The sequence below is a fragment of the Amphibalanus amphitrite genome, unplaced genomic scaffold (genome assembly GCF_019059575.1).
Source record: "Amphibalanus amphitrite isolate SeventyFive unplaced genomic scaffold, NRLGWU_Aamphi_draft 000669F_arrow, whole genome shotgun sequence".
In the NCBI taxonomy this organism is placed as follows: Eukaryota; Metazoa; Arthropoda; class Thecostraca; order Balanomorpha; family Balanidae; genus Amphibalanus; species Amphibalanus amphitrite.
The window spans coordinates 68,391-95,000 of NW_024882163.1; the positions used below are offsets into that span (position 1 = coordinate 68,391).

At 54.2% G+C, this 26,610-nt stretch overlaps 1 protein-coding gene across 5 annotated transcripts in view; it reads left to right on the forward strand.

Annotated features, from left to right (window-relative positions):
• Positions 1-26,610, forward strand: part of LOC122364326 (mitogen-activated protein kinase-binding protein 1-like) — a 69,459-nt gene that overhangs the window by 24,418 nt on the left and 18,431 nt on the right. For all 5 annotated transcript variants that reach the window (XM_043334582.1, XM_043334586.1, XM_043334585.1 and 2 more), the window contains 4 exons: positions 9,766-9,857; positions 14,988-15,201; positions 24,495-24,710; positions 26,323-26,505. In XM_043334582.1, coding sequence (XP_043190517.1) covers positions 9,766-9,857; positions 14,988-15,201; positions 24,495-24,710; positions 26,323-26,505 — 705 coding nt within the window. The remainder of the gene's footprint in view (positions 1-9,765; positions 9,858-14,987; positions 15,202-24,494; positions 24,711-26,322; positions 26,506-26,610) is intronic.

A 26,610-nucleotide genomic window follows, 5' to 3' on the forward strand; every position in this document is an offset into this window, starting at 1 on the left:
CAAATTTCATCGAAAAATATTCACCGGTTTTCAAGATATTAGACTTTTACTTTTGTTTACTTTTTGGGATCTCCGCTGTTCCTAGCGACTTTATTTGAAAGTGCGGCATTTGTTGCGCGCAAAGCAGCATATACCACCGCGTGCTACAAAACGTTTTAGTCAAACATTTAACGGACGTTCGAAAGCCTGATGACGTCATCAGATTCCCGTAATGGTTAAGAGATAGGGACCACGCTGGTCCCACCCTGCAAGTAAAGGGAAGAAATTTCTTGAACACCATAAAGCTGCGGGGGTTGCGACCAGGATAAATGGTGGTTTCTGAGCCTGGCCGCAAACTTGGCTATCTCAACTCAAAACTAATGTTAAGGTGGGAGGGTCCCTTTAAGTTGACTTCACCCGAACACCAAGTATACCTAGCATTCGACGCTCCTGAGCTAGACAAGCACGATGATGCCAAAATCGCGGCAGTGCGACCATTTTTGGCAAAGTAATTACCCAAAAACCGAGCCCGTGCCTTGTGGCACTTACCTGACCTAAGAGGTCACTGGCTGACCTAAGACCTTAAATCGGGTAGTACTTGCTGCGTCTTATAACGGCACACAAGCTCGTTTTTTTCCGCGAGGCTCTAGCTCAATTAGAGGCGAAACGGCGAGGGAGTTGTATCAACCCTCCCCGGTCAATATAGAAAACCAATCGGTCCGGCCAGGGCTAAATACCGGAATTGTGATCTAATGTAAAAAGACGGCCCAAGGTAACCTGACGCCAGTGACAGGTGTCCTGTATTCGCAGCGTCTTATATTCACGAAGGTCTCAATTTCCACTTTCTTCAGCCGAGTGATGGTTACTAATAGCAAGGCTCTCTAAATGCAAGCCGTAATCGCCACGCAATATGTGGAAGGCTTTTGATGTCAATACATACATAAATGCAATAATAAAACCATATTGTATGCGCTTTCCACAAAATTCATAAACTCAAGCGCGTCTGTTTTTAATGACCAGTCAACTACGCATGGATGCGTGCAGGCCACACAGGTCAGCGTAAGCCGGGCGCGGCGGCCGGGCCGAAACTGGGGCGGGGCGGGCGGTAGTTGGGTAGGAATAGCGGCTCCTGCAAATTTTGCGCAAATATGCGCAGTTAGCTTTTATGTTGCCCTGGTGTAAATTTAAATCCTGCTTCATCTCACAAAAAATCAGAGTGGGACTAGATGGGACTACCTGTTGTTTCCTTACCTAAACTTTGCAGTTATATTCCAGAATCACTCTAGGAGAGCCCTCATAAAAAAGCTACAGTAGATCTTAGTTGGGGAAAAAGTATACCAAAAAATTTGCACTGACCAGTCGGCAACTTCATAACAAACATTTTGATGCATAATATGTGGGATTTCAATTTGGTGTCTATCAGCAATAAGACTCTGAATATCCGGCTCAAGAAACCTCTTGCTCCGCGTCAGTTTCCGAGTTCTGGGATACCCCATCTTGGGGGGCTGATTACAGTTATTTTTGGTCACTCGGATTAGTTTTTTTGGCCTAATTATAATAATTTGATCAATTTCAAATCGATCTATATAAAAAATAATCCGAAACTCCGGAATCGCCCGTGGCCTCTCGTGAGGGCGTTTCCGACCAGTGTGCGTCGGTCCCACGCGGAGCGCACGGCACTCACGGACAGCGCCAGTTTACGTAACCGGAGGCGACCGAGCGTCGCAGGCCGGCCCACCCCTCCGCTCTCGCCTCTCGCCGCCGCTCACCCGACGTTCGACGGCGTCGATCCACGCTCGGTCCACTCTTTGTCCACACTTTCCACTCAGTCTACGTCCAGTCACTGGCTGCAGTAATGGCACCTACCAGGCGACGATCGCTGTTGAGTTCACTGAGAAGAGACGCCGGCGGTACTGACTCCTAGCTCGTGTAACGTATTTCAGGTTTATCGTCTATTCTTTTTGTGTCTGCTACCCGCATGCTGTTAGCTGACTAGCGGCGGGGTCAGCGTCATTGCCTGTTCATCGACCCGACCGCGTCTCACAGCCACCACTGGTCTGGCTGAATCACACAGCGGCGCCGCCGGCACTGCGATGAGTGTCCGAACCAGCCCGGCACTTTGTCGGCACTAATCTGTGTGTGTGACCGGAGCGGTCGGGCCGGCCGGATTCCCATGGCTCGGTGGCCGCTCTGCCGGGCTGGAGGTCCGCTCCGGTCACACGGGGTCAGTGGTCGGACCGAGCGGCGCCGCCGACCCGTGGGGACGGCACTAGGCTAGGGAGGGGAGCTGGCTGCAATAGATGGGACTTGGGCAGAAATGTCCGCGTTGATACTTGTTCATTTGTGGCATTAAACAAACTTATTTCGATTCCTGAAAAGTGAACCCGCCCTTGAATACTTGCTTCAAGGCCGCAATTTCACATAAATCTACCCCTTACCCGGGAGTCGCGACGCCAGAATATTACATACTGGCAGTCTCGCTGGTATCTGCACTCGAAAGGTCACCGCTCGGCGGTGTGACGCCCACGGTGACAGCCCCGCTCCCCGATACATCGTCCGATCTGTACTCACCGTCCCCGCCGGCCGTTCCTGTCATCTCGCCTGTCGATCAGGCGAAGCCGACCCGCGACCCGCCCATGTCCCCTAGCAGTGATAGCCAGACGGTCATATGGGTACACAGGCAGGTCACCTTACTGTCTGGAGGAGGACTGGGTGGTGGTGCTAAATAGTTACCATCGTTAGCGTTTCGTTACGGTCCCGGCCCTGGTTTTTGTGGAGGTAGGAAGCCAGCGGGACGCTGTCTAAAGAGTCGGGAACTCCGGTCGGTCGTCGTCCCTTATCCTTTTCCTCCCTCTCCCTTTCCTCTCTCTCTCTCTCTCTCTCTCTCTCTCTCTCTCTCTCTCTCTCTCTCTCTCTCTCTTCCCCTCCCACTCTCTCTGTCACCCGTTTTCTCCCCGCTCTCCCATTGGCTTTTTGTTTATCAAATAAAAAAACCTAGTGTCCAAATTTCCCACGTTATGCTTCATTTCGTCACCCAGGTCCCCACCGTAAGATGGTCGTTTGTGTTGTCTTCCCTCTCCTTTCAGCAGCTGTGCTGGCATTCCCTTGATCATGCGAAGTCCTTGTCCTTGTCGCACTACCCACGGTACCTGGGATCGAGAAGGACATCACCTGCATCGTAATGATGTTTGGCGGTGTAGCCTGTATGGAGCCTGCGTGTCTTATGTATCACGCTGGGTATCTAATGCACCGCGCTGGGGCGGTGTGTGGGCCGCGGCTAGGCGGTCAGAGCCGGCTGATAAACGCAGTTCGCCAGAGGTGCGTGATGCTGTTAATGATGGCCGAACAGTGGGCGGTTATTCCAGGAGCCTCTGCCGCTAGTAACTCTAGTTCTGCCTCTGTTATATTCTTTGTTGATGTTCCACGTCAGTGTGACGGTCTCTGATGGTCTGTCTGCGACTTTGCATGGCTGTCATGGGGACCATGTCCGTTCGCTCGTTGTGTGGGCTAGTACTGGTGATGGGATGATCTCCCGGTGACCTTACCCTGATCATCTCCCTAAGCGCAGAGGGCCACGGAGGCCGTACTGCACCTAAGAACGCGGTCCGCCCGTAGTAATAGCCGGATCTGACCGTTTGTGGAGGATACTCGGCCGTTTGACCGGCTCACGAGTAGTTGAGCACGATAGACTGGATTGCGTCGGCCTTGCAGCTTGAGTATGGTGAGATTAGGGAGAGGGTGGGGGTTAAGGCTAAAATCACAATAGCTGGTACTAGAAACCTGCTGCCAAGCGTATTGCGAGCCCTGCCAGTCGCTGACAGCTGTGGTGAGGAGCGCTTGACGGAGTGCGCCCAGAAGGAGTGTTGAACGGACACATAACCAGTGGAATGTGTCGCCATGATGCGTCCTACGCCGATCCGCCTTGGTGCTAGTCAGGAGCTGACGGCTGTCCTAGGTGGTGTCACTGGTGTTTGTCAGGCTGTGAAGTCGCAGACTTACGTTTCACCCCCGTGCACTCACCCCGTGAATGCCGTCAGCGGCTGAACGATGCATAGAGATCTTATATACATAGAGATGACACGCCTATGTTAAAGCACTTGATTTCGTGGCGATTCAGTGGGTCTTTTTAAGCAAGGTTTTCTGGGGTGCCATGGCCCGTGACTTGCATTTTGTAAGGATTCGGTCAAGGAGATTGTGTTCACATCCGCTTATTTTTAAGTACAGTTTTTCTTTTTTGTCTAGCTGTGACGCTTTCGAGCGTTATTATTGAAATGAAATTAGGCATGTTTTAACCTTATGCTCGTATCAGGTACTGCATGTATCATTAACCCTCGCCGTCCGACGGGGGGGGGGGGGGGACGGCGGGTGCCGCCTCCCTATAGGGTTTTTCACGATAGCTCCGAACACGCAGGCGATAGAGAGCTGAAACTTGGCATACCTGACCTTTGATCCAAGCCGCATCTTGTGACACCAACCGCATTTTCAGGTCAGGTCAGGTCACTGACCTGTGACGTCATAAGTGAACCTCTGCACAGTCCTCAGATGTCGCAACTTCGCAACGCCGTCAGTACCAGAGGAACTTTCACAGGGAGATGAAACTTACAGGATGTGGTATCATCCAGAGGTCTCACTTGTACATATATCTCGGATTTTCCCTAAAAATCACATGAGGTCAGGTCGGCCACGTGACCTCACCATTAGGTATAAGTCAATGGGGAAAAATGAAAACTGCTATGCTAGCGCCGAGAACTATCTCAAACTGTCTCCAGCACATGGAATCGTGATTTCTTGCACGCCTTGCAAGGTCCGATGCTTCACTTTTGCATTGTTGACATTGCGTGGCGTCATTTATGGTCACTTGGGTCATTGATTAAAGAAAGCGCGGTTTTGAGGCTCATGATTACATATATAACTGCAATGAAAACCGTAAGACGGTTTGACAAAAGTCAGTTTGTCAGTTTGGCCAACATGCCTTATTTTCTTGGCCCTATTTTGAATATAATTATTAGCATGAGGCTTACGGTTTTCATTGCAGTTATATACTTGGGTCATTAGAGTTTTTCATCAATAACTCCCCATCAAATTGAGTTAGCGAGTCGGGAAAGCCACCAATAAACTCAGGAAGACCTGCCGATTCGAGTAATATGTAACATGACCTCTTTCAACCAGCTTCGTGATCTGGGGGAGCTGACCTGCCCTTGACCCGAGGTCAACACCTCAAGTTGACCTCACCCGAACAAAAAGTATACCATTCGACGCGCCTGAGCGAGGCGAACACGATGATGCCAAAATCGCGGCTCTCCGACCGTTTTTTTTTTTGCGAAGTTATGAAAAACTGAACCCTGGCCCTTGGTCACTTGACCTGACCTCATGAGACCTTAAAATCGGGTACCAGTCCCTGCGTCTTGTAACGGCACACACGCTTGTTTTTTCCGCGACGCTCTAGCTTCATCAGGGGCGAAACGGCGAGGGAAATCGTTCCAACCTCCCCCCCCCCCCCCGGCCGGCGCGTATGTAGAAAACCAATCGGTCCGGCGAGGGTTAATGTATCATTGAATGGGAACATGCAACATATGTATATTTGAGCTTGCACCGTGCTCAGAAAGGTTCAGAACAGCCGTTTTCACGACGGTTGACCGAAAGCGCTAAACTTGACCAAATCTCAAGGAACCTACCCTGAAAATTCCATGTGAACCTGACCCAAATGACCTTAGACCTGTAGCCTTTTTTGGGGGGACCATGTCAGGGGGGCCATAAAACATGCATCGCACAACCCTAGTAAATAGTAAAGTTGGTTCATGTGCTGACCCTTGGTGACCTGACCTGTGACCTGACATGGTATTACAGTGACCTCTAATAGCAACATATATACTAGGCAACGTACGCCCTATTTTTAACGTACGCGAAACATTTTATCTTTGACCTGACCTGTGACGTCATCGGTGACCCCGAGGTCAATGAAATTGGAGTTCCGTCGACAAATTTGACAGGGCTATCGAACATCGCTTGAATGTTACGGATCCGTCCAGTAGTTTCGGAAATACGGGAGGGGGCAAAAAAATGCCCCCCCCCCCCCCACCGCGCGGAAGGTGGCCGGGAGGTCCACCGCCTGCCGGGTTAATGAGAGCCTGAATGAGAGAGAATGTTTTTAGGCGAGCTTTTAAGGAATTCAATAGAAACACAAAATGACATCATGCTACAAATTTCATTGCTTACCTCAGGAATGAAATCAGCCAGGAAAGAACAGCAATATTTTTAACCAGTAAAACGCCTTTTGAGGCGACCAACGGAGCGAGCGAGAGCGTGGGCCTTGGACAAGCGAATTTGCAAGGGACACCTCCAACTAACTTGTGCACTGCACCCTACTAACCGGTCCCTAGCGATGTGCCAAATTTGAGCGCAATCGGCCTAGCCGTTCTCGAGATCTGGATTCTGGAAGCGGCACCCTGCACGTGCACGCGTGCAAAATGGGTCACAACTGACTTTTGCACGGCACCCTACTAACTGGTCCCTAACCATGTACCAAATTTCAGCACAATCAGTTCAGCCGTTCTCGAGATCTGGAATCGACCCCTGCACGTGCGCACGTGCAGCAGCACCCCAACTGTGGCACATGGATATGCATTGCCTAGTGGGTGCCTACCTACATACCAACTTTCAGCGCAATCGGCCAAGTAGTTACCAAGATATTGCAACAATTGCAAAACTGACACCTCTTCGTTTTGCACGTGGCACGTGCATAATCGGTCACCCACATGCATCGAGAATAGTCCAATACTTGGTAGAAGGAATGAAGCTACCCTAGAAAAATCATCGAATGTAAATCGGTCAAGTGGTTGCTGAGATATAAGCCTCGCAAAAGCGTAACCACGGCCGGCCGGCCGCTCATACTCAGAAATTTCCGTTAATCTACGAAAGACTACGCTTGCTTCGCTCGCTACGTAATAATTTCTTCAGACTAACAATGCCTCAGCCATATTGGCACGCTACTGGCTGAAAATAAGTTGCTTAAAAAGACCCACTGAATCGCCACGATTTTAAGTGCATGTCATCTCTATGTATATAAGATCTCTATGGAACGATGTGCCGTGCCGGCGGCGCGGCGTCAGACGCCCACCTGTGTCGTCGGCGGGTCGCCGGGTCCGTGTCGCCCTGCCGACCCTGGCGGCTGGGCCTCTTGTCTGGGGGCGGCTGTTGGGTGCGCCCGTCCCGTCCCGGGCGGCTGGCAGGCTGCCACGGCCGTGGGCTTGGGCCGGTCTGTGGTGCTGGGGCTGGCGCTAGTGATGGCGTGGGGGTTAGGGCTGGCGCTGTGCTGGTGCTGGTACTGGGTCTGTGATGTCTTTGCAGCGCTGCGGCCAGCTCCGGCGCAGGCATTGGCGAATGGTCGCTGCTGCGGGCAGTTGGAGACTCCCATCCGCGGACCTGTGCCCGAGTCATCGGCTCACATGCCACGGCATCTGCCTGTTTTCCTTTGCTGTTGATTACGTTTAGGACTCGGCAGTCGGCATTTTCTTGGGTGTGCCGTCCAATGTTGTTTACTGGGGAATGGGCTGCTTGTCAATGGATCAGACCGCCGCACCTGCGCTGTCAGCATCAGAACAGGCTATGTCATGCGGGCATGCCCTGTAGTGACGTCACTTGTGATCAGTGACATCACGAAATTCTGCGCGACTGAATGTCTCCTCAGGCTGGGTGTTCCTAACCGTTACTGGCGCGCCCGCGTCGACTGGTTCGGGATGGGACAATGCCCAACCGATGGCCGGTCAGCCTCGGACCGGGGCCGATGGTAGCTGGTGGACGAGGCTGCACCGGCTCGTTGCCTGCCGTGTCACTTGACTCTGGTCTCATAGCATCACGGAACGTGCGGTATGCGCCCGGCGGCACGCGACCTGTTCACCGTGTAACGGCGTGCATGCTGGTAATCACTGGAGCAATAGCGTCTTTGGCTGTGTACAGCCCACTGCCGTTTCTGTAAAAATTTCAGATTTTTTCTGTCTTCTGAAGCATTGTTTCTCATATTATAATGTAATTCCACGCTGCATGTGCCCTTTCTGCGCTTTTTAAAGCACGCCCAGCCATTGCACGCATGCCTGAGTCGTTTCCCAGGGTAGCTGCCCGCCGGTATGTTGCGGCGCATCACTGCAAGCCGCGCTGACCTTGGTACGCCGATCGGAGGCTCGTGGCTGCACGGCGCTACGGCGGGCGGACCGCCGTACTGGCTGACCGGGGACCTCAGACATACGGACAGCGAGCCTGTGAGGACAGCGAACCGCGGCGGCAGCTAACCACTGATTACTCTCGCAGCTGACTGCCAGTCAAAGGAGACGGGAATGTTTCCATAGCGTCATACTGCAACGACAGCGTAATAAACTAACTAGTTCTGTTTGGCAGGTTGATAGGGGCTATTGGCTGTGCATGCTCGAGCTGCCCCGCATAGCTCGATGAACCTGTTTTGACATGTCGTGATGCATTGCTACTTTTTATCACCTGGCCGGGTACTACATGGCTGACCGGGCAACCAACTCACCCGTTTCTTTTGCTGGCACGTTACTGCCAATGTTGGCCCTGGGCCTTGGAAATAGATACCGGCGTGCGTCTTGTGAAGGAAAGGTGGCGTGCATGTATTGAGGGGCCCATGTTTTACGGCTTGCGACGTTCTTATGGCATAATATCGCACCTATTTATATTTACCCAATACCCAAGTCAGTCGGAGCGGAGACTAGTCTCTTCGTTGGTAGCCGCCGAAGGTTGGTGATAGCGACCAACTCTGGAACGCAGTCTCCAGAGTCCGGCTGAAGGGTGCCGTCTCCAGGCTGTCGGATTGGCCCGCGACTGGCCTTATTGGCCAACGTGTGGTCCACGGAGAGCTGGGTCTCACCTGACCCGCTATCAGCTAGCAGCTCGATAAAAATGGGTAGCTGCATATATGGAAGCCCCGATGGTATGCGACTACGGCTTCATACTCCAGTCGATTTCGTTCGTGTCCATACGTTGATCACGACCCATGCTATGGCCTCAGTCGACCGGCTTCGCTATGTCACATGACCCATCCGACCCTGGCGGCCGCCAGCTGACTTTGTGTGACCTTGGCGCTGGCTGCGACTCCGTTCAGACACGGCTGCCCCGCCGGCCTCTGCAATCGATTGCACACTGCATACGAGATCGCTCGGCGGCCGATCGGGTCTGTTCGTACCTCCCAGCGGGCCGCTCCGGCGTCTGAAAGTCGCCGCGGTCGCGTATTATTAGCACATCGACGGCTGTGGTAATGTTCGGGTGCGTGCGTTCTGCCCATGCCGCCGGAGCCGGCTGAATACTAATGACCTGTAACCGGCTGAGGATACGGGCCACCGTGCATGTTCGTTCATGTGTCCTTGATGGAGTGACGTGCGGCGCACGGTCCTTCAGGGAAAGTGGATCGGGTGATACAATGGCATGGGCAATGCCATACGGTGCAATACCACACGAAGTCAGGCGAAATATTTGGGCTATATTACCGGTGTTCTCCGCGAGGCGAAATAAGTAGGTATTCGTGAGACGGAAGGACGATATTGTGTAACCTTGTTCCCTGTGGGCTGACCTATCCCTGTCACTACTTTGTTGTGATCTGGTCCGTCCCCTTCTCACGGTCAGCTGTGTGTTGTATGTTGGCATAGTGCCCCTGTCAACTAACCTGACCCCGTTACTGATCGTTGTGACCTGACCTCTGTTTGTTCATGCTACTATCCTTTCTGGACGGACTGTTCCTGTCGGCTGTGATCTGACCTGTTATATTTGTCTCCTCCTCAGATCCGGCTGGAGCGGGTCCTCGGCGTCACCGTCAGCAGTAACGCCGCCGTCGATGTCTCCCCCACCGAGGGCATCGTGGCCTACCCGGCCGGGTGAGTAACAACTAACAAGTGCCCAGTACTCAGTACGCAGTGCGCAGTGCTCGGTACGCGGGACACAACACACAGTACACCGCACACTGCACACTGCACACAGCATAAAAAACTCAGTGATTTTAGAATTACTGACGATAAGATGTGCTAGTCCTAAATAAAAATGCCCCGAAGCTCCTCTCAAAAATCGCTGGAGGTCCTTGGTGACCATGTAGATGTCATTGTCAATCTCTGTCTTCTCAATGTGTTCACTGTAAAAAATATTCACTAGCTAATTTTGAAATTAGGCATTTTTTACGAGTGCCTCCCTTGCTCCTCGTTACAACATATATGGACATTAGTAGTCAGAGCCATGCACGTTAACAATGCCGCTTGTGGAACAAATGCCTACGAGCGAGAACATGTTCAGGAACCTAATTTTGCGCAGTGTTAATGAACTACGCACAGCCTCACAGTGTTACCCGCCGTTGGCTTGTTCTCGGCCAGTTTTTAGCGTGTCCCTCAATTAGGTCATTTCGCTATTAGCTCAGCTGACGAGGCCCCGGCTGGCACCTACTAAACGGATAACCTTGCGTGCAACCCCGCTTGTTGTCACGAACGCCTGCAGCTGGTAAACGTGCTGGCAAGCTTGCGTGGTAAGCGGCTTCGGATGGCTATGAGGATGTGCCTCATAGCTATCCTCGTCGCATGTTACAACCTAGGAGTCTGTGGCTGCTTTCAGAAGGAGTCCCCCCCCCCCCGCTTCCGGGAGCCGGCGTCCATTTTGTGTTGCGTCGCCATTGCTGTGTGTGTCTGCCCAACTGCTCTTTGGCTTGATTGAAGGTGAGGCATCTTGTATCATTTGCTGTGTGCTCAACAAAAAGGTTGTCCATTTGTAAACAAAAGTTATTATGTTGTTGAGCTTCTTAGAAGATGTATAGTATCGCATAATGTTGCCCGTCGTTGGCAGAAGTGCGCCGGTATCGTCTATCCAAGTCAGAATAGCTATATGTTTGGGACTTAAGCTAGCTTGTGGCAGGAATCTATCACTTTATTCAACTTTAATTTAATCATTTTCCAGATTGGTATGCCTTATGATAATAATAATGTTAATATTCGTTTTTTCACCCATTACAGACTTCTCTGGTGAAGAATGGGGCCATGTATGTCCTGGCCTACCTGCATCCCGCGACTGCCGCCGGTGCAGAGCTAATGAAAAAAAATCACAAATGTTTGATGGTGGTTATTTAAGAAACCTTATTGAAAATTATTCAGTTAGTTGTTGTTGTTGTTGTTGTTGTTGTTGTTGTTGTTGTTGTTGTTGTTGTTAAAGCTATAGTTATTGTCCTGGCGTTGTTATTGTTCTCGTTCTCGTTCTCGTGCCCGAATAAATGTGCTGCAGCGCTACTCAGTCTGTTTACTTGCGGGTGGCGGTCGAGAGTCGGGGGCACTGGTCGACGGAATTCCGTCGACGGAATTCCGTCGACCGTGCCTCGACCCCGAAGACCAGTAGTGGTACTAGTTAAATAGTGCCACTACTGGTCTTCGGGGTCGAGGCACGGTCGACGGAATTCCGTCGACGGAATGCTAGTACCATTACTAGCCTTGGGGGCTAGTACCATTACTGGGTATGGATTAGTAGGCAGTGGCTAGTTACCTTACCAGGCAGGGGCTGTTATGACACCTAGTAGACGCACTACCCACGCTATTTACGTGCGTGTTGTCAAACTAGGTGGAGCACGGTGGTCGTATGCATACGAGGCACAGCCTTGTCGAACAAGCTTGTTACTCGGCAACTAGCCTAAAATTAGCCATATTTACACGCTCCTGCAATGTTATTTTTGCGCTGAGAATTCCTCTACGAGGGGCTTGTAAGTTTTTTTTACAGTGTTGAAACGTCGTCTGTCCCTCCGAGACCCTATGTCATTGCCCGCCCTTGTCAGGCTTCTGTCGGTCACTGCCCACCAGTGTCGGGTCATCTCCGGCCACTGCCCTTGCGTCTGGGGCGCGGTCCACCGACCCACGCCGTTCCTTAGCCGCCGGAACGCCCGCTGCCTTCGGTCAACGCATCGGAGGCTGTTGAACTGTAAAAGGCTAGAGTGCATCTTTGGCCGCTTCCAATTTGAAGCTGCAAGCACACCGTACTGCGCAAGTCTTCTAATGTAACGTTTTGACTTATCGGTCCGTGCTTGGTGCTCTGCATCATGAAAGCAGTGTATCATGTCTGTTTATTGTGCTTTGCTGGCTGCGTCAGATGGCGTACGGACGATATTGACTCTGCGTGGATTGGTGGAACTGCGTGGGTACCGGCTGTGGACAGTGTCGTCTGAAGTGTTGTATGGAGTGGACTGAAGACTGACGAGTGACTACGAACAGAAAAGAGATGGCCGACGACGGTGACTGGCCTTTTTAGGATGGAAGTGTGGGGTGACTTAGCGCCGGACCTGACTGTCAAAGGCCATGGTAGCGGCGGGAACAGACCGAGCTGTGGTGTGGCTAACAGTGCAGTAACCGGCAATTGCCTTTAACCAGACCGGACAGCTTCCCCTGCCGTGCCTCCCGACTGCAGCTACCTTGCTGGGATAAGTTACTACGTGCAGCAAATGCCACACTGCATCTCAGCCCATCCCCCTGCCGTATATGGTGAGCCAAGGCTGTGGCGGCGGCCGGTCGGGGCATCTGACTGACACTGCATCTGACCGCTCGCCGGCTGACCACTGACCAGCCGTCGGAACGAGGTGATGCTGAACAGTTGCAGATCATGTCACGGAGCTTTGTTGACGGCACCCTGAACAGATGACAGAATGTTACACAGTGTCGCAGGAGCAGACTCTGCCGGTGTGGAATCGTGATTCGTGACAGCGCGCCCGATTGTGATTGGAATCGCCAATGAAGCGCTACACGAACTTCGCGCTTTGTAGCCAGTTTGCGAGAAACTGAAAAGTCAGGGTCACTCCATAAAAGAAAATGCAGTTGGCCTCTAAACTGATCCAGCCTGTGAGCGAAGTCGTGAAGTCGCCGTTTTGTCCGATGTCACTAATTCTCGGTGAATACACTTGTCACTGTTTACTACGGCGACGTCCATTGTGATGTTCGGGGAATTGGCATTATTGTGTCACTGTGCCGTCGACGGCTGACCTTGGCGACTTTTCTCGGCGTCGGCAGCCGGTTTGGCTATTGTTGTATGTAACATGTCTTACGGTCCCCCGTGTCGGTGTAGGCTGTTTAAGTCGACATATTGGTTGTTCCATTTGTCGACAGCCAAACGCCCATAAGACCATTAAGCTCATGATCGTCTCGTGCTGGTGTGTAGTTTTCTTTCGTCGTTCTACAACCAAATGGTACCGACGCGCCTGACCGCAGCCACTGATGCTAACGAATTCCGAGAACAAGCACACCAGAGTATGATGGGGCTGTGAAGAACATCTCTCAGCTATTCAGTTTATGATGCTGTAATAAAACTGATGTTTACCGGTGGGTTAGGTTACCAGATGGCTGTGGATACCAGGTGCCTCGCACAGCACTCTGCGGCCTCAAACGAATACAGCTGCGCGCTGCGTGTGCACCGGATGGGAGCGGCCTTTTAAGGTGACCCGGTCGAATTCCTGCGAGCGCAGGTAGCAGCTGAGCCTGCTGCTGTGCCTCGGCAGCTGATTGGCTGTCGGTGGCTGTGACGTCAGCGCGGCGCCGGTGGAATGTGCCCGTGGGAGGCGCCGCCCCCGGTACCTCTGCGATAGGCCGCGTGCCTCCCGACACCGCCTAATGACCGGTAATATATTCATAGACGACCTGTGACCGACGGAAGGTCGCCCGCCGGACTGGGCAGGGGCGGCGCGCGGAGGGGCGGGGTGCGCCGGCGCGAGGCACGCGTCTGACACTGATCCTCCCGGCGCTGTGAGAGGGCTGAGTCGGATCATCCAGAGAACATCATCCGGATTCCGCACACAGGCCCCGATGGACGTCGTGACAGCGGGGCTCCGTGTCGGCCCGGTGCTCTCCGGGCCGGCCCGGTAGCGAAGGCTGTCGGTCGACACAGCCGACCCCCGCTGTTCAATAATTCATCGCTGAGAGCTCTCCGCCCGGGCCGCCGCTGCCGCCGCGGAGTTGGCGGCGGGCGCGCGCGGCCGATTGCCGGACCAGATAGCCGTGCTCGGCGGCCGGACGGAGCGCGGGCCACGGAGACGGGTCGCGTGCCCCTATCGCTCGGCGATGGGGTCGAAGAACCGCCCGCCGCGCCGGCGGCATTGCTGGGCTGCTGGTCTTTAAAAGGAGGGACGCTCGAGGCCGGCCGTACCCGCCGCCCATTCATAACCCCGCAGTGGCCGGCCGGCCTGCCGAGCGGCCCTGCCGACATAGCTGCCTTTGTGCTGAGGTCAGCCAGTCGGCCGGAAATGGACCGCCCAGTCATACACGGGCCAAGCGACCACGTGTGAACTAAACCCTGCCAGCTACCGAAGGGTTTCACGGAACATTAGTAAAATGCAATTGAAATGAATGTTCACGAACACACAAATGTCTTGAATGTTTTTGTGTAGCTATTGTGGTGTTCGTTTTGGTTAGATAAACCATCTCGTGGGAGCAAGGTTTTAGATTTGGCACACATGTGTCCCAACAATTTACCTCGGCTGCCAGTTATAGCCCATGAGAAAGTGTTTCTCGCCGCGGAATGGCACTGATTAAGGTGTAGTTGTGCTGCGTGTAAATCGCGAAAGCGTGCCGCTGCACGTGCAGCTGGCGCACGTGCAGGCGCGCACGTGACGTGGCGTGGGAACCTGTGGAGCTCTCTCGGCTGTGCCGTTAGTGGGTCGCCAGCTGTGGACTCCGGCGGCGAACGGCGGACGTCGGCGATCACCGCCGGAAACGGCGCATTGTTCCCCAATGGACGTTTCAGAAATGAATCATGACTTACCCTACCCACGTATGTTAAAGTGTTCCCGTAATGGGCTTATTGTCTGATTATCATGTACTATTTTTAGCGGTGTAACTGGCGCAACATTTGTGACTGCATGGAGCAAATGGCTACGTTGCTCATGTGTGATATGACGAGTCGATGTCGTGTTGTCCCCTAGCCTAGCGGCCTGCCATACTTCAACGCCCACCTACCCACGATCTCAGCCACTAGGCGAGCCCTGACACACTCCTCTCCCGCAGGTGCACGGTGGTGCTGTACAACCCGAAGAAGAACAAGCAGTCGCACCTGCTCAACACGTCCCGGAAGCCGATCACGTCCGTGCGCTTCTCGGCCGATGGCCGGTACCTGGTGACTGGCGAGTGTGGCCACCAGCCGGCCGTGCGAGTCTGGAGCGTGCAGGACAAGGTGCTGCTACAGGAGTTCCTCGTGCACAAATATGGTATCACGTGTGTGGTGAGTACCGGACGGGGACGGGTTGCGGAGGTGCTGCCGGGGAACGCCATGGTGTAGGTGTAAGGCCTATGAATTAGATTGCCAATTTTAGAACAATCAATGCGGCGATGGCTCATTTCTTGTGCGATAAGCAAACTGCTGCAAGCGTCAAGCGTTTGGTGCTGACAGGTTCTGGGTGAACTTAATGGACTGCTACCCACTCCAGCGCCGTCAGAACTGTCTATCATAGGGCGTATGCTCAATTAGTGAGCACCGATTTGTTGCTGACCGCTATGACCAGCCTGCAAAGGAACGACAGGCTGACATGCTAGAATCAGCTAACGATGCTGGAAGCTAACGGTTCGGTGTCTTGGTCCCTTCGTTCATCTAGATGCTGACAATTAGCAGGCAGTTTGATTAACACAGATGAGAACGGGCGCTGTTATGTTCTCAGCTCGTATGCTTGCTCCATAATCGAGCCTTCGCAGTCGGACGAGTAGGGGAGAGACTGTGGCGAACCCCTTGTCTATTGGATTTCCAGTCCGTATTCCGATATTCTCCTCCCCACAGTAGGAGCAGCGCTCTGCCTCTCTCATTGGAAAACAGCACGCGCCTGGCTGCCAGTCCTGTGTCCGAGTCTGCTCCCCCGCAGACGGAGCATCCCTACCTTCTCCCTCACCCTGACGGTCAGCGCGTACCGTCTGTGTACGTCTACGGATTCCTGTGGAATGTGCTGACCGGATGCCGATCACATTCAAATCAGTACCCCTCGGACCGCGGCTGACCGGCAGAGATGGATGGGCGGCGGCTGCGGGCCGGTCGAGCTCTCCCGGTGGACCGCATACTGCAAACACCGCGGTATGGCCGACGCACACAGACGCACGCACACACGCACTGGGCGCCGGGGACGTAAACCAAACAGTGGACCCCGCAGCGGCGGTCAGTCGCCGACTCACCGGCCTGCCTGCGGGTCACGGCGGTGCTTTGATCGCTGTTTGCCGGAGCTGTGTTCCGGTCAGCGCCACCTGAGGCGACTGACCTCTGGTCGGTGGCCATCGAACGCCCATGTGCGGCCCTGGTGACTGAAAGTCACGCAATGAATCCCGGGTGGTAGCGACGACTGGCTCGCAAAACAGGTTTGGGTGAACGACGCTGGCGAAGTCAAATAGAATACCAGCAATGGCCGATGTGACTTGTCTCCTGTGCCCCTGTTGCCCTTGTAACCCGTGGCCCTAAAGAGGCCGATCTCTTAGGGGCTTCTTACCGGTCGATGGTGCTCGCAAGGGCCAAGGCCCTATATGGTGCTCGCATTGACCATCGGCGGTGGGCTCTCGGCGAGCGCCTCCCTTTTAACCCTCGCCCATGTAGGGGGGGGGGGGTTGGTGCAACCCCCCCCCCCCCTGAGGTTTTTCTTAGCTACACGCCGAACCGTTTCAGATAGCCTGCTCAAATTTTCAGTACCCTTTGGGGCATCCTTTGCGCAACTTTTGGTATTTTTTTGTCAAGGTCATGTCAGGTCACGGAGTTATGACGTCATAAAGGGAACAACCTCCGGCCAGATTTACGCTAAATTGGAGATTGCTTCACAATGGTATAAATGCCGACTGACCTGACGCACTGATGGATTGTTTTAGAATCACAACTGGCTGATTTGACATTGGCACAATGTCCGTTGACATTTTGAAGGTCACTAAAGGTCAAGGTAAGGTCAGTGACCTCGGTTGACCTGTAATGACTTTTTGCACTTGTAGGTATGCTTTTTCGGGGTATTTTGATGCCCTGAATTCGAATTTGCTATCCATTTCAGGCATCGCCGGTTGTTTCTTGTCGTTCATTTTGGGTCAGGGTCAGGTCAGTGACGTCACACGCCTGACGTGACCCGATGCACAAATGACCTTGCAGACTTCCGATGCTCCCAACGCATCATTTTTAGAGTTATGACATCGAAATACACACCAAACGATAGAGAATTGATCAAGGATCACGATAGTGAAGGTTTCAAGTCGATATCTCTTACCGTTTTGCCGCAATCGGCGCGGAAATCTGAAAAAAGTTAGATTTTTTTCCGAAAATTTGACCTTTGACCGGTCATAAGTAGGTCAAATGTTGACCTAGGACCAAAAAATATACCACCAATCGCGAGATCTCGTTGAGAGCAATCCGTTGGTCTTTTCCGCTAAGCTCTACGACGCTTCGTTTTCAAACGCCATGGGGGGTCGCACCCCCCCCCCCTGCATGGGCGAAGGTGGCAAAACACCGTTTACGGGCGAGGGTTAATGCTGTCGTGTTCGCGCGCTCGTGGCGCCGCCAAAGCGCACGGTCCCCTGTTTTTGCTCCGCCCGCGAGTCGCGACAGCTTTATGCCGTTACGGGCCTCCCTTCCTGTTCCTGGTCTCACGTCAGCCGATGCTATCTACCTTGTGGAGGGGTGCAGTGTGAAGTGGCTGACAAGATGCTGGTCACATTGGCCAAAGTGGTCACTTGTCCATCGGCGGCCGAACGCTGGTCACCTGTGCTGTTTAGGACCGGTTACCGGCCTCACGGGACCTTACTAACACTATCAGGGGATGTGCCAACTACTGGTGTGATAGACCAATGAGCATGTGAGGTGACGCGCAGTGTCACAGGCCGTGCTCTCGACTGACATGACTGGAAACAGGATCACTAAAACACTTGCCGGGACACCACGTATATTTTCTGGAGGACTGTAATGGAGAGCTTCAGTAGCCACCTGACCCCGGTGGGTTACCGGCTGCGGTCGGTGCGGTCGTGTAGTGCGGCGACACGGTCACAGAGCACCTGACACTGAATACCCCGCCGTGACACCGGACACCTCGCCGGTCTCCGGTGTCGGCCGCCGGCCGTGACCGCCGCATCGTGTCCTAAACACGGCCATAGAACTCGCGTCACACATTGCCAAGGAACCTAGTGTTGACCCGAAAACGACCTGGGAATCTCGTGAGCGAGCGGCGTGCTCTCACTGAGCAGATGATGTCGTTGAAATAACCTCACAGCATCCAGCGCGGACGCCGAGTGTTTCACCGAAGGAGCACACAGCGAGCATGTTTGGTAGCGTGTCTGAGTGTCTGTCTGGAGTCCAGGGAAAGTGGCAGCCCGCACACACAAGCCAGACGGTGCGTCGGGTGTGGAGACTGGGTGATGCCGATATGCCTCAGACAGTGACTGTACCGTCATCGTCTGCAGACTGCAGGTCGCTCGGGTACGACACAGCCACACGGGGTCACGGCTCAGTCGTGCTGCCCGCCCCACTGAGTTCAGACCGACTCCGTATTCCCCGTGGTGTAACAATTCCTGGGACGACGGGCGTCTCACACTTCCGTGAGTGTAAATACTGTGCCACCGCTGACAATGGGGCATTCAGTGATGAACTCGTCGCCTTTTGCCTCGGTACTTGGTCCATGGCCATCACCCGTGCTGTGACTGTTCAGAGTGCAGTCGTCTGCCCCAGCCACTGCCCCATGACCTGGTGGGAAACGGGACGGCTCCCAGGCGTCGCGCTGTCACCAGTCGGAAAAGCTGCTGTTTGGTAGTTCCGAGCGCCTACGGTGGCGAAATTCCATCGCTTAGGGCAGGGCCACTGGCACGAGCGGATAACTGACGGTTGATGAATCATCCACCGGTTGACACTTGCCGGTACTCAGTTCGGTGTCAAGCCATGGCCTGTCACTACACCCCTTTTGACAATTTTAGACGTGCCGTACTCTGTTGTTTCACCACCGCACGTCGATGGCCTACGATCAGCCTTTTACTGGTCAGGAATGACTGGGCTAGACCGACCGATTACCGGTGACTACCATTATCGCAGAGATTCGGGCGGTGATTTGCGCGACTTTCGCCGTTTATCCTGCCACCGTGTGGTTCAATCCATTTCACGACTGCGGTGGTTCGACCATCGGCTGCGGCTGCGCACGTTCCGGTGAAACGAGCGGCAGGTCACGCGGGTTCGGCTCGGCGCGGTGAGCTCCGGGCTAGGCGAGGTAGATCTGCGTGAGAACGGTGTCCGACGCACTGGCACACCGCTATGGGTAATCGCCTCACTCGCTGCAACATAATCACTGATCTTTACCCTCTGTGGAGATGGACGGTGCGTGAGTAGTGTCCGTTGCTTTCCTCCCGTTTAGTGGTAACTGGCTGAGAGTTCTCTGAAGAAATTTTGTGTCTACATTTAGTTACACTGGAGGTCGGTGGTCTGATAGGTGCTGCCCCTGGGTGTGTTTCACGGGGACGATTGCAGCTATGACAGATACACCATTCGTGACATGATAAAAGTCACAACCACAGTAAACTCTTGTATCAACCCAACATGTCAGGCGCAAACAGCGTAAATCAAATCAAATCAACATTTGCTGCTATTTCGGAAAACGGAATGGTAAGATCTATTCTTTGAGCATTTTATCAAGTATATGCAGGATCTGTAACATTCGAGCTTATTCCGTGATCAACTATTTCCGAATATATCTAACATCACGGAATGTGCAGATAGGCGAAGTGGGAACCATGCTAAGAAAGATATTTTTTGTCAAATTGCACAACTATGCGAAATGGAAGGCGAACACTTGTGCCTACGACCAAACATGCAAGTATTGAAATGTAGTCCGAACTTGCCGGATTAATGTGGCAGAAAGTTCAGTATGGCCAGTAGATTAACCACACATAGGCGAGCATCTGCACTCTACAGCTTTGTTTGGGCCACACCGTGGTCTGACCGTCAGAGTCTGCTCCTCAGACCGCACCCGAACACCTCTCCTGACCAGCTGTCAGTCAACTGTCCCAGCCACGAGGCCAGTCGCCGTCCTCCGCAGATATGAGCCATTACGACACAGACAGACAATTACAGATACATTAACGGCTGACGTGGACTGACGAGCGCCAACTTTAAAACGTCAGAAGGGCGCGAGATCTGCGTGTCAAAATGTGTAGTGGAGCAGCAGAGGCGCTGCCTACAGGGAGCAAACTCGTCCTCGGAATGCTAGTTGATAACTCATCAGGGTTTCGCTCGGCTACTGAATTAAGGCTGACTGGCCCAGAAGGATGTCGCTCAGGACGGTCACCGGCTCATTTCTGTCTGTTTGATGGGTCGGACCAGCCACGGAAGTCGCTGACAGTGCCGACTAGCTTGACTCGCCGTCCACGCTTCAGGGCCGGAGGCCGGAACATAGCCCAGACAAGTGCTGATATGTCACGGCCTCGGGTCCGACACGTACCCTATCTTTCCATCCCTTCCATCCCCTCAACTCCCGTTCCGTGGCCCGGAACGCTCCGGTTCCCACCGTCCTGTCGGGGAAGGGAGGTCGGCAGCACTGACCTCGGCTGGTGACTATTCTGTTCGGGCCTCCTGTCTCATAGTGTAGTGGGCTGCAATGCAGCGAGCGCTGGATGCACTGCCTCAGCGGTGGTCTGAACTGGCCAGAAGTCGTACTGTGCGCCGATCGACCACACGCTAATGATGTGATGTCCTAGTGGCATTGACTTGTGGGATCCATTGTGTTCTTATGAAGTGCCGGCGTTAAGCCGCTGCCGCCTACTGGTTTTGCTGGTTTTCGCTACTCCGCCTTTCGGAGAAGATAGAAGGGTAGGACATAATCCACCTATTATCTCTCCTGCGGATCGCATTTGACTGTTAAATTTCCCATCACTAACAGGGGTCAAGGCCGGCCCAAAGTGACAGTCTGAGGTAACTCACAATCAGTATCATGGCGCCGGGTTGGCGTCCGCTGTCCTCGAAACGACACCCCCGGACAAAGACCTCGCCGGCGCGCACCTATCAGTGGAGGCCGGCCGCCGCCCGCCCGCGTCTTAAATGACACCGCTCCGTGACACGTGACGTCACCAGCGGGACTCTATCGGCCGCGTCACGACCTTGCCCGAGACCTTGCCGTCTTCCGCCGCCATTCACGGGTCTTATCGACCGCACCTTTTCAGCGCTGTCAATCTCAACATGTGTTGCGTTGTGAAGGGTGCCGCACTAACACCTGCATCTGTGCAACTTGCAAGTGTGAACGTGACGTTTCTCCACCCTGCCCTTCCCTTCCCTTCTGCGCAGTCGGGTCCGTGGCCTATTTTGGGGATCTTGTTACACTTGGTAGTGTTGATGTCGATATAAAAGACAACAAAGTGGTTTGTCACGAACATATCTTGAGTGTTGATTCGATGTAGAAGACAATAAAGTGGTTTGTCACGAAGTATCTTGTTCGTATGTGTGTCGAAATTAGGAGCAACCGTTTGCAGCTGGTGTTTGGACATACTATGGATTTGATGCGAGTAGATATATAGCAAATGGACGCGTGCCGGTCGCCTTGATTGGTTACCTCGCTGTGCTGTCCGGCGGCTCCAGAGAACCAGACCGCTTGCCATGAGTCCTCTGAAGATAAAGCCCTCATATAGACAAACGCTTGCCATGGAGCGGCCGACATGAGTCATGTAAAGCAGCTCTGACGGCCACTTTCACTGGCGGTTGGCGTGGCACACCTCTGCTCTGACCTTCCCTGTCCGACCTGACCCCCGCGTCCCGCCCTGCCGTGCTCCGTGGGCGGCCCTGCACCGGCCTCTGGGAAGAACGGAGCACAGGTCACCGGGGGCGGGTGTCATCTGACCTGTGCCCTGGTGTGACCTGACGGGTCGCACTGCCGGAAACGGTCTCACTCACTGCAGAGTGCTGATGTGTCGGCGGCGAGCAATTGTGAATGTCTGGAGAGAGGTGATGGGACTGTGGCGCTGCTGTCATTTGGGGTGTGGGCACGATAGTCGAGCACGTCTGTCAAGCACGTCTCTAGCAAACTGCAGCACGCCGGTCGAGCACGTCTCTCGGTGATTGTGTGGAGTGGAGCGGAGACGGGAAGCCCAGCTCAGCCGAAGGCGGGCGTCGAAACCGAGCCAACCGGAGGGCAGAGGGATGGAACCATGAATGAGTGGGAAGAAGCCGAGGTCACGGGCGCTGGTGACGCTTCATCCATAGGGCAGCGGGTCGCAATGTGTCGTGTGACATTCTAAATAGTAAAAACTGCCTCCCAGTTCATCCCCTCTACAGCTGTACTGGCCAAGGACGGCCGCTGGTCATCGCCCGCTCTCGGCGCGGCCTTGCCGCTGACGCTGCAACAGTGTTCGCCATGGGCCGGGCCAGCCCAATGGGCCATGGGCTGGGCTGGGCTACGGGCTGGGCTGGGCCCTCAAATATGAAGGATCGATGGGCTTTGGATGGGCTGGGCCAAGAACTGTAAAGTGGAGCCAGGGGTTCGCAACTGAGACAAAAACTATAACTACATAGCTTATTACTATGCAAGACTCAAAAACGAGTCAATAAAGCTGCAATGTGCATTGTGCATGCTGCTCGCAAAAGATTGTTTCTTTGCTACCTTTGAGTACCTGTGTGGTGTTGATAATTTTTAAACCATTCATTTTTGACGGGCCGGGCCGGGCTGGGCTTTGACGCTTTTACCATGAATGGGCTTGGGCTGGGCCGGGCTGTGAACCCATGGGCCTGGGCTGGGCTGGACTGGGATTTTGCGGCCCGTGGCGAACACTGCGCTGCAACTCCCGGCGGTTTCTCTCCGGGAGCCCTGTGATGCAACGGCGCCCCGCCTGTGATGTAACACCGCTGCTGGGAGCCACTGGGGGGCGGAGCCGACCGGCCGGCGGCTGCGGCGGCGCCCTGGGAACGGAAATGGGTGGTACTGGGCCTCGACGTAATTAATTTACGGCTAATAACTCAGCTCTATAAATAGCACACACCCGAAAGGCTAGAAATTTTAGGGGTGTGTCATTAGTCATCAAAGGATTGCTTTGTGTCAAAAGTAGGTCTTAGTGCAATGAAGGTATCCAGTGCAATGAAGGCGCGGGCCAAGTATCTACTCGCCCCATCGTTCCCGGCACCGCTGCTCGCTCTCTGCCTCAGCCCGCGCAGTGAGTCGAGAGCGGCATGCTCTGCCTCCCTCTCCCTGTCTCCCCTCTCCCGAGAGGCAGCCGCCGGTCACGGCTCCTCCGGAGGTCACGGGGTCGGCCCGGCCGGCCGGCGCCGTGCGTATGCTCAGTCACGTGCTCGTGTGTCCGCCGGACACGCCGGCTCGGTTACCGGGACACGCCTCCGGCGGACACGGCTCGTCACGGATCGGGGCGAGGCTGTACTCTGTGGTTTCCGAGATTTGCCTCTGGTCGAAAAGAGGTGGTCCTGCACAGTGCACGGAATGGGGCAGTATGGGAATGGGATGGTATGTTTCCAGACGAGCATTTGGATGACTTGGAATGACACGGCACGGTACGAGATTGGACGGCACGGCACTGTTTGATTTGTCTTTCAGTGACTGTAGACTCGAAAACGAGACATGGAGACAGGATCCTCGGACAAAAAGCTTTTTATTTTTGAATTATGAGAAATACATAATGGTCTTTTCCTTCATTTGGTACTTAGGAATGAACATGTGTTTCACCGTATTCTGGAGGCTGGAGCTCTTCACCATTCGCCATCAGATGAACAGTCATAATATTTTACAGAATATAGTATCGTATCGAATGGAACGCCCGCCAATTACATGCTGTTCGACACGGATCGTCTCATTAAATTGGAGCCGGAGGGAGGCCGGTCGGGGCGGTCCACCCACCGCACAGGGTCGGCAACAGATCAGCGATATCTGTGTGGTGTCTGTGCGCCGGCCTTGACCGGACAGATCAGACGCCTACCGCCGCCCCCGCCGCCATTAGCACCAGAGACTCGGGGCACGACATGGTGCGATTGGTGCGCGGGCTGGTGCCAGTGTCAGGGATGGTCGAGCTGTCTGTAAGCACCGGAACTGTCTGAAGACATGTCAAAGTTTGTATGGTTTGCCACGACCGGTACCGCTTCAATAGTGTGATTTGCCTTCAGGGGGCTGACCCTAATAATCGCCCACTCCTGTTGGGCGGATACGTTACCCGGCAACGGTAGCCGACCTTCATTGACGACTGATGTGGCATACATCGGTCGACCCACGGCGTCGGGTGGTCCGCTGGACCGTGACGTCAACGATGACGTCATCTGGGTCACGCACTGCTGCCCCGGGAGATGGGCCTGCGGTCGGGTAATAGGTGTTATCCAGCTAAACGATGGTTAGCGCTCCACTGAGGCGATGCGGTGCCTCGTGGGGTCGATGTGGGCGCTGGCTGGCGAGAGAAATGTGAGAAAAACACGACAAAACATTTTGATGCAGCATGTAAGATTCCTTGTTCGGTATATTGCAACCTTCCCTAAACCATCGCAGTTTAGGACAATGATTGGGCCGGTGGCCTGTTACAGACTAACACCCTGGTTCTTCTCCTTCACAGGGCTTCTCTCCGGGCAACAAGTACGTGGTGTCGGTGGGCTTCCAACACGACATGATCGTCAACGTGTGGGACTGGCAGCGGAACGTCAAGGTGGCTTCCAACAAGGTCAGCTCGCGCGTCAAGGCGGTCTCGTTCGCCGAGAACGGCAGTTACTTCGTCACCGTGGGCAACCGGCACGTCAAGTTCTGGTACCTCGAGCTCTCCAGGTCGTCAAAGGTTAGTGAGCTACACCTGGGCTGCCTGCGTCCTTTGCCATATATCGTATGCATGTGTGGGACTGGATGTGTCTGGTTTGGTGAATCGGAGTTGTTATTGATGTCCAAGCTGCACGCACACATCCCGGCCCTAGTCACGTTTGGTAGCTATTGCTATGGGAATGATGACAATGCTGTCTGTACTCGACTGTAGTGTGTATTTGCGTGCCGCTTCAATCATCCAGCGCTGCCCATCCATGTCCACTGTCCTTTACCCTCTTTCCTCAAGCTCTGTGTAACCACCGCCGCCATTGAATTCCCTGACCGCCCTGCAGCGCCGTCTGCTGGCGGCGGGTGAACGCTCGCCGGGTCAGGGGTCGGTGCCGGCGGGCCCAGCCGCCGCCGCGCCGCCCGCCGCTCAGACGCCGTTTTTGCCGACGGTCTGAGGCGCTGGCGGCGCTCTCCAATGACGGGCCGGGTGGGCTGTGGTGACGGAAAGGCGGGCGGACGGCCGCGGTGACGGTGGCCGCATGGGTCAGTTGTCTGGGCTTCAGTTACGGCGCACACCGTAATGGGGGTACGCTGCTACTTACCGCCTTGAGGCGTTATGAATAGTGTCGTCCACTCGCTTTTTTCTGTCCTATTATTCCTCCCCTGCAATACATCCATTATGTTAATCACTTCACATCCGTCGTGGTTCCTCTTCTCCTCGCCACCTTCCCTTCCACCCCCAACTTCCACCTGCCCTTCGACCCGCGCTCATCACCTTGTCATTTCCCATCCTTCCGTCCATCGCTTTCTTTCCACTGCACTGTGTCACCCAGCCTCGCTCCACACCACAGTCCCTGTCCCGCTCATCCACCTCCGCTTGGACCCAGGGCGGTGCCGGTCGCAGACACGCGCGACCGACAGCGCCCCAGCCTCCAGAGATGGATGGCAGGACGCGTGGGAAGATTGGCTGCCCCGAACGAAATCGGCGCTGATCAGTTACGCAAATGGCGGCGCAGTTTCCGATTGGATTCCTGAGAGATTTGAACCCACGGTGTAATGGTGTAAGAGCACGGGTGTGATTGAATTGGGGACGCGGTGTGTGGGTGTTGTGAGGTGATGGATACCGGCGAGAGTGTTTGTGATTAGTTGTGGGTGATGTGTGGGTTAATCTCGTCTGGCATGAGATCCTGATTGGCAGCTGGAATGTCTTTTTTAATAGTGCTGAAGGTAGCTGGTGTCTTGACCTGTCTCATTAGAATTACGTTGCATCTTCGTCGTGTTTTCCACCATTGCGATGCCTACTTATTGCTGGTCTGACCGCATACATTATCTGTTCATCCTTGCTACTGGGCTAGAACCGGTTAGACGGCTTTGTCGGCCTACTGTTTCTGTCGTTGTGCATGTGCTTCCGGTATAACTGAAGGGAATCAGTGGCTAAACTGGATGTCAGCGATTATTTAAAATACGCGAAATACGCCGTTGTGTTTCTGGTCCTGTGGGGGCTATCGGAGGAAGGACAACGATACTGCTAAGTTTGTTGGATGGCCCTCGGCTGAGCAGGCAGTTTGGCCCATTCCCGACCGCTGAATTCCCGTGCTTCGTGTTCGGCCACTGACTGCCTTTGTCCCGTGTTCTCCCGCCAGTTCAAGGAGGCAATGCCTCTGACGGGCCGCTCGGCGATCCTCGGGGAGCAGCGCAACAACTACTTCTGTGACGTGGCGTGCGGGCGGGGCGAGATGGGCGACTCGACGTACGCCATCACCCGGTCCGGCCTGCTCTGCGAGTTCAACAACCGGCGCCTGCTCGACAAATGGGTGGAACTGCGGGTCAGTCACTCGGCGGGACGAGATAGGGATGGAGGGAGGGTTAGCGAGCCAGGTGTAGCGTGGAGACGATAGAGATGGCCGCATTCTGAATGCAGGGATGACAAG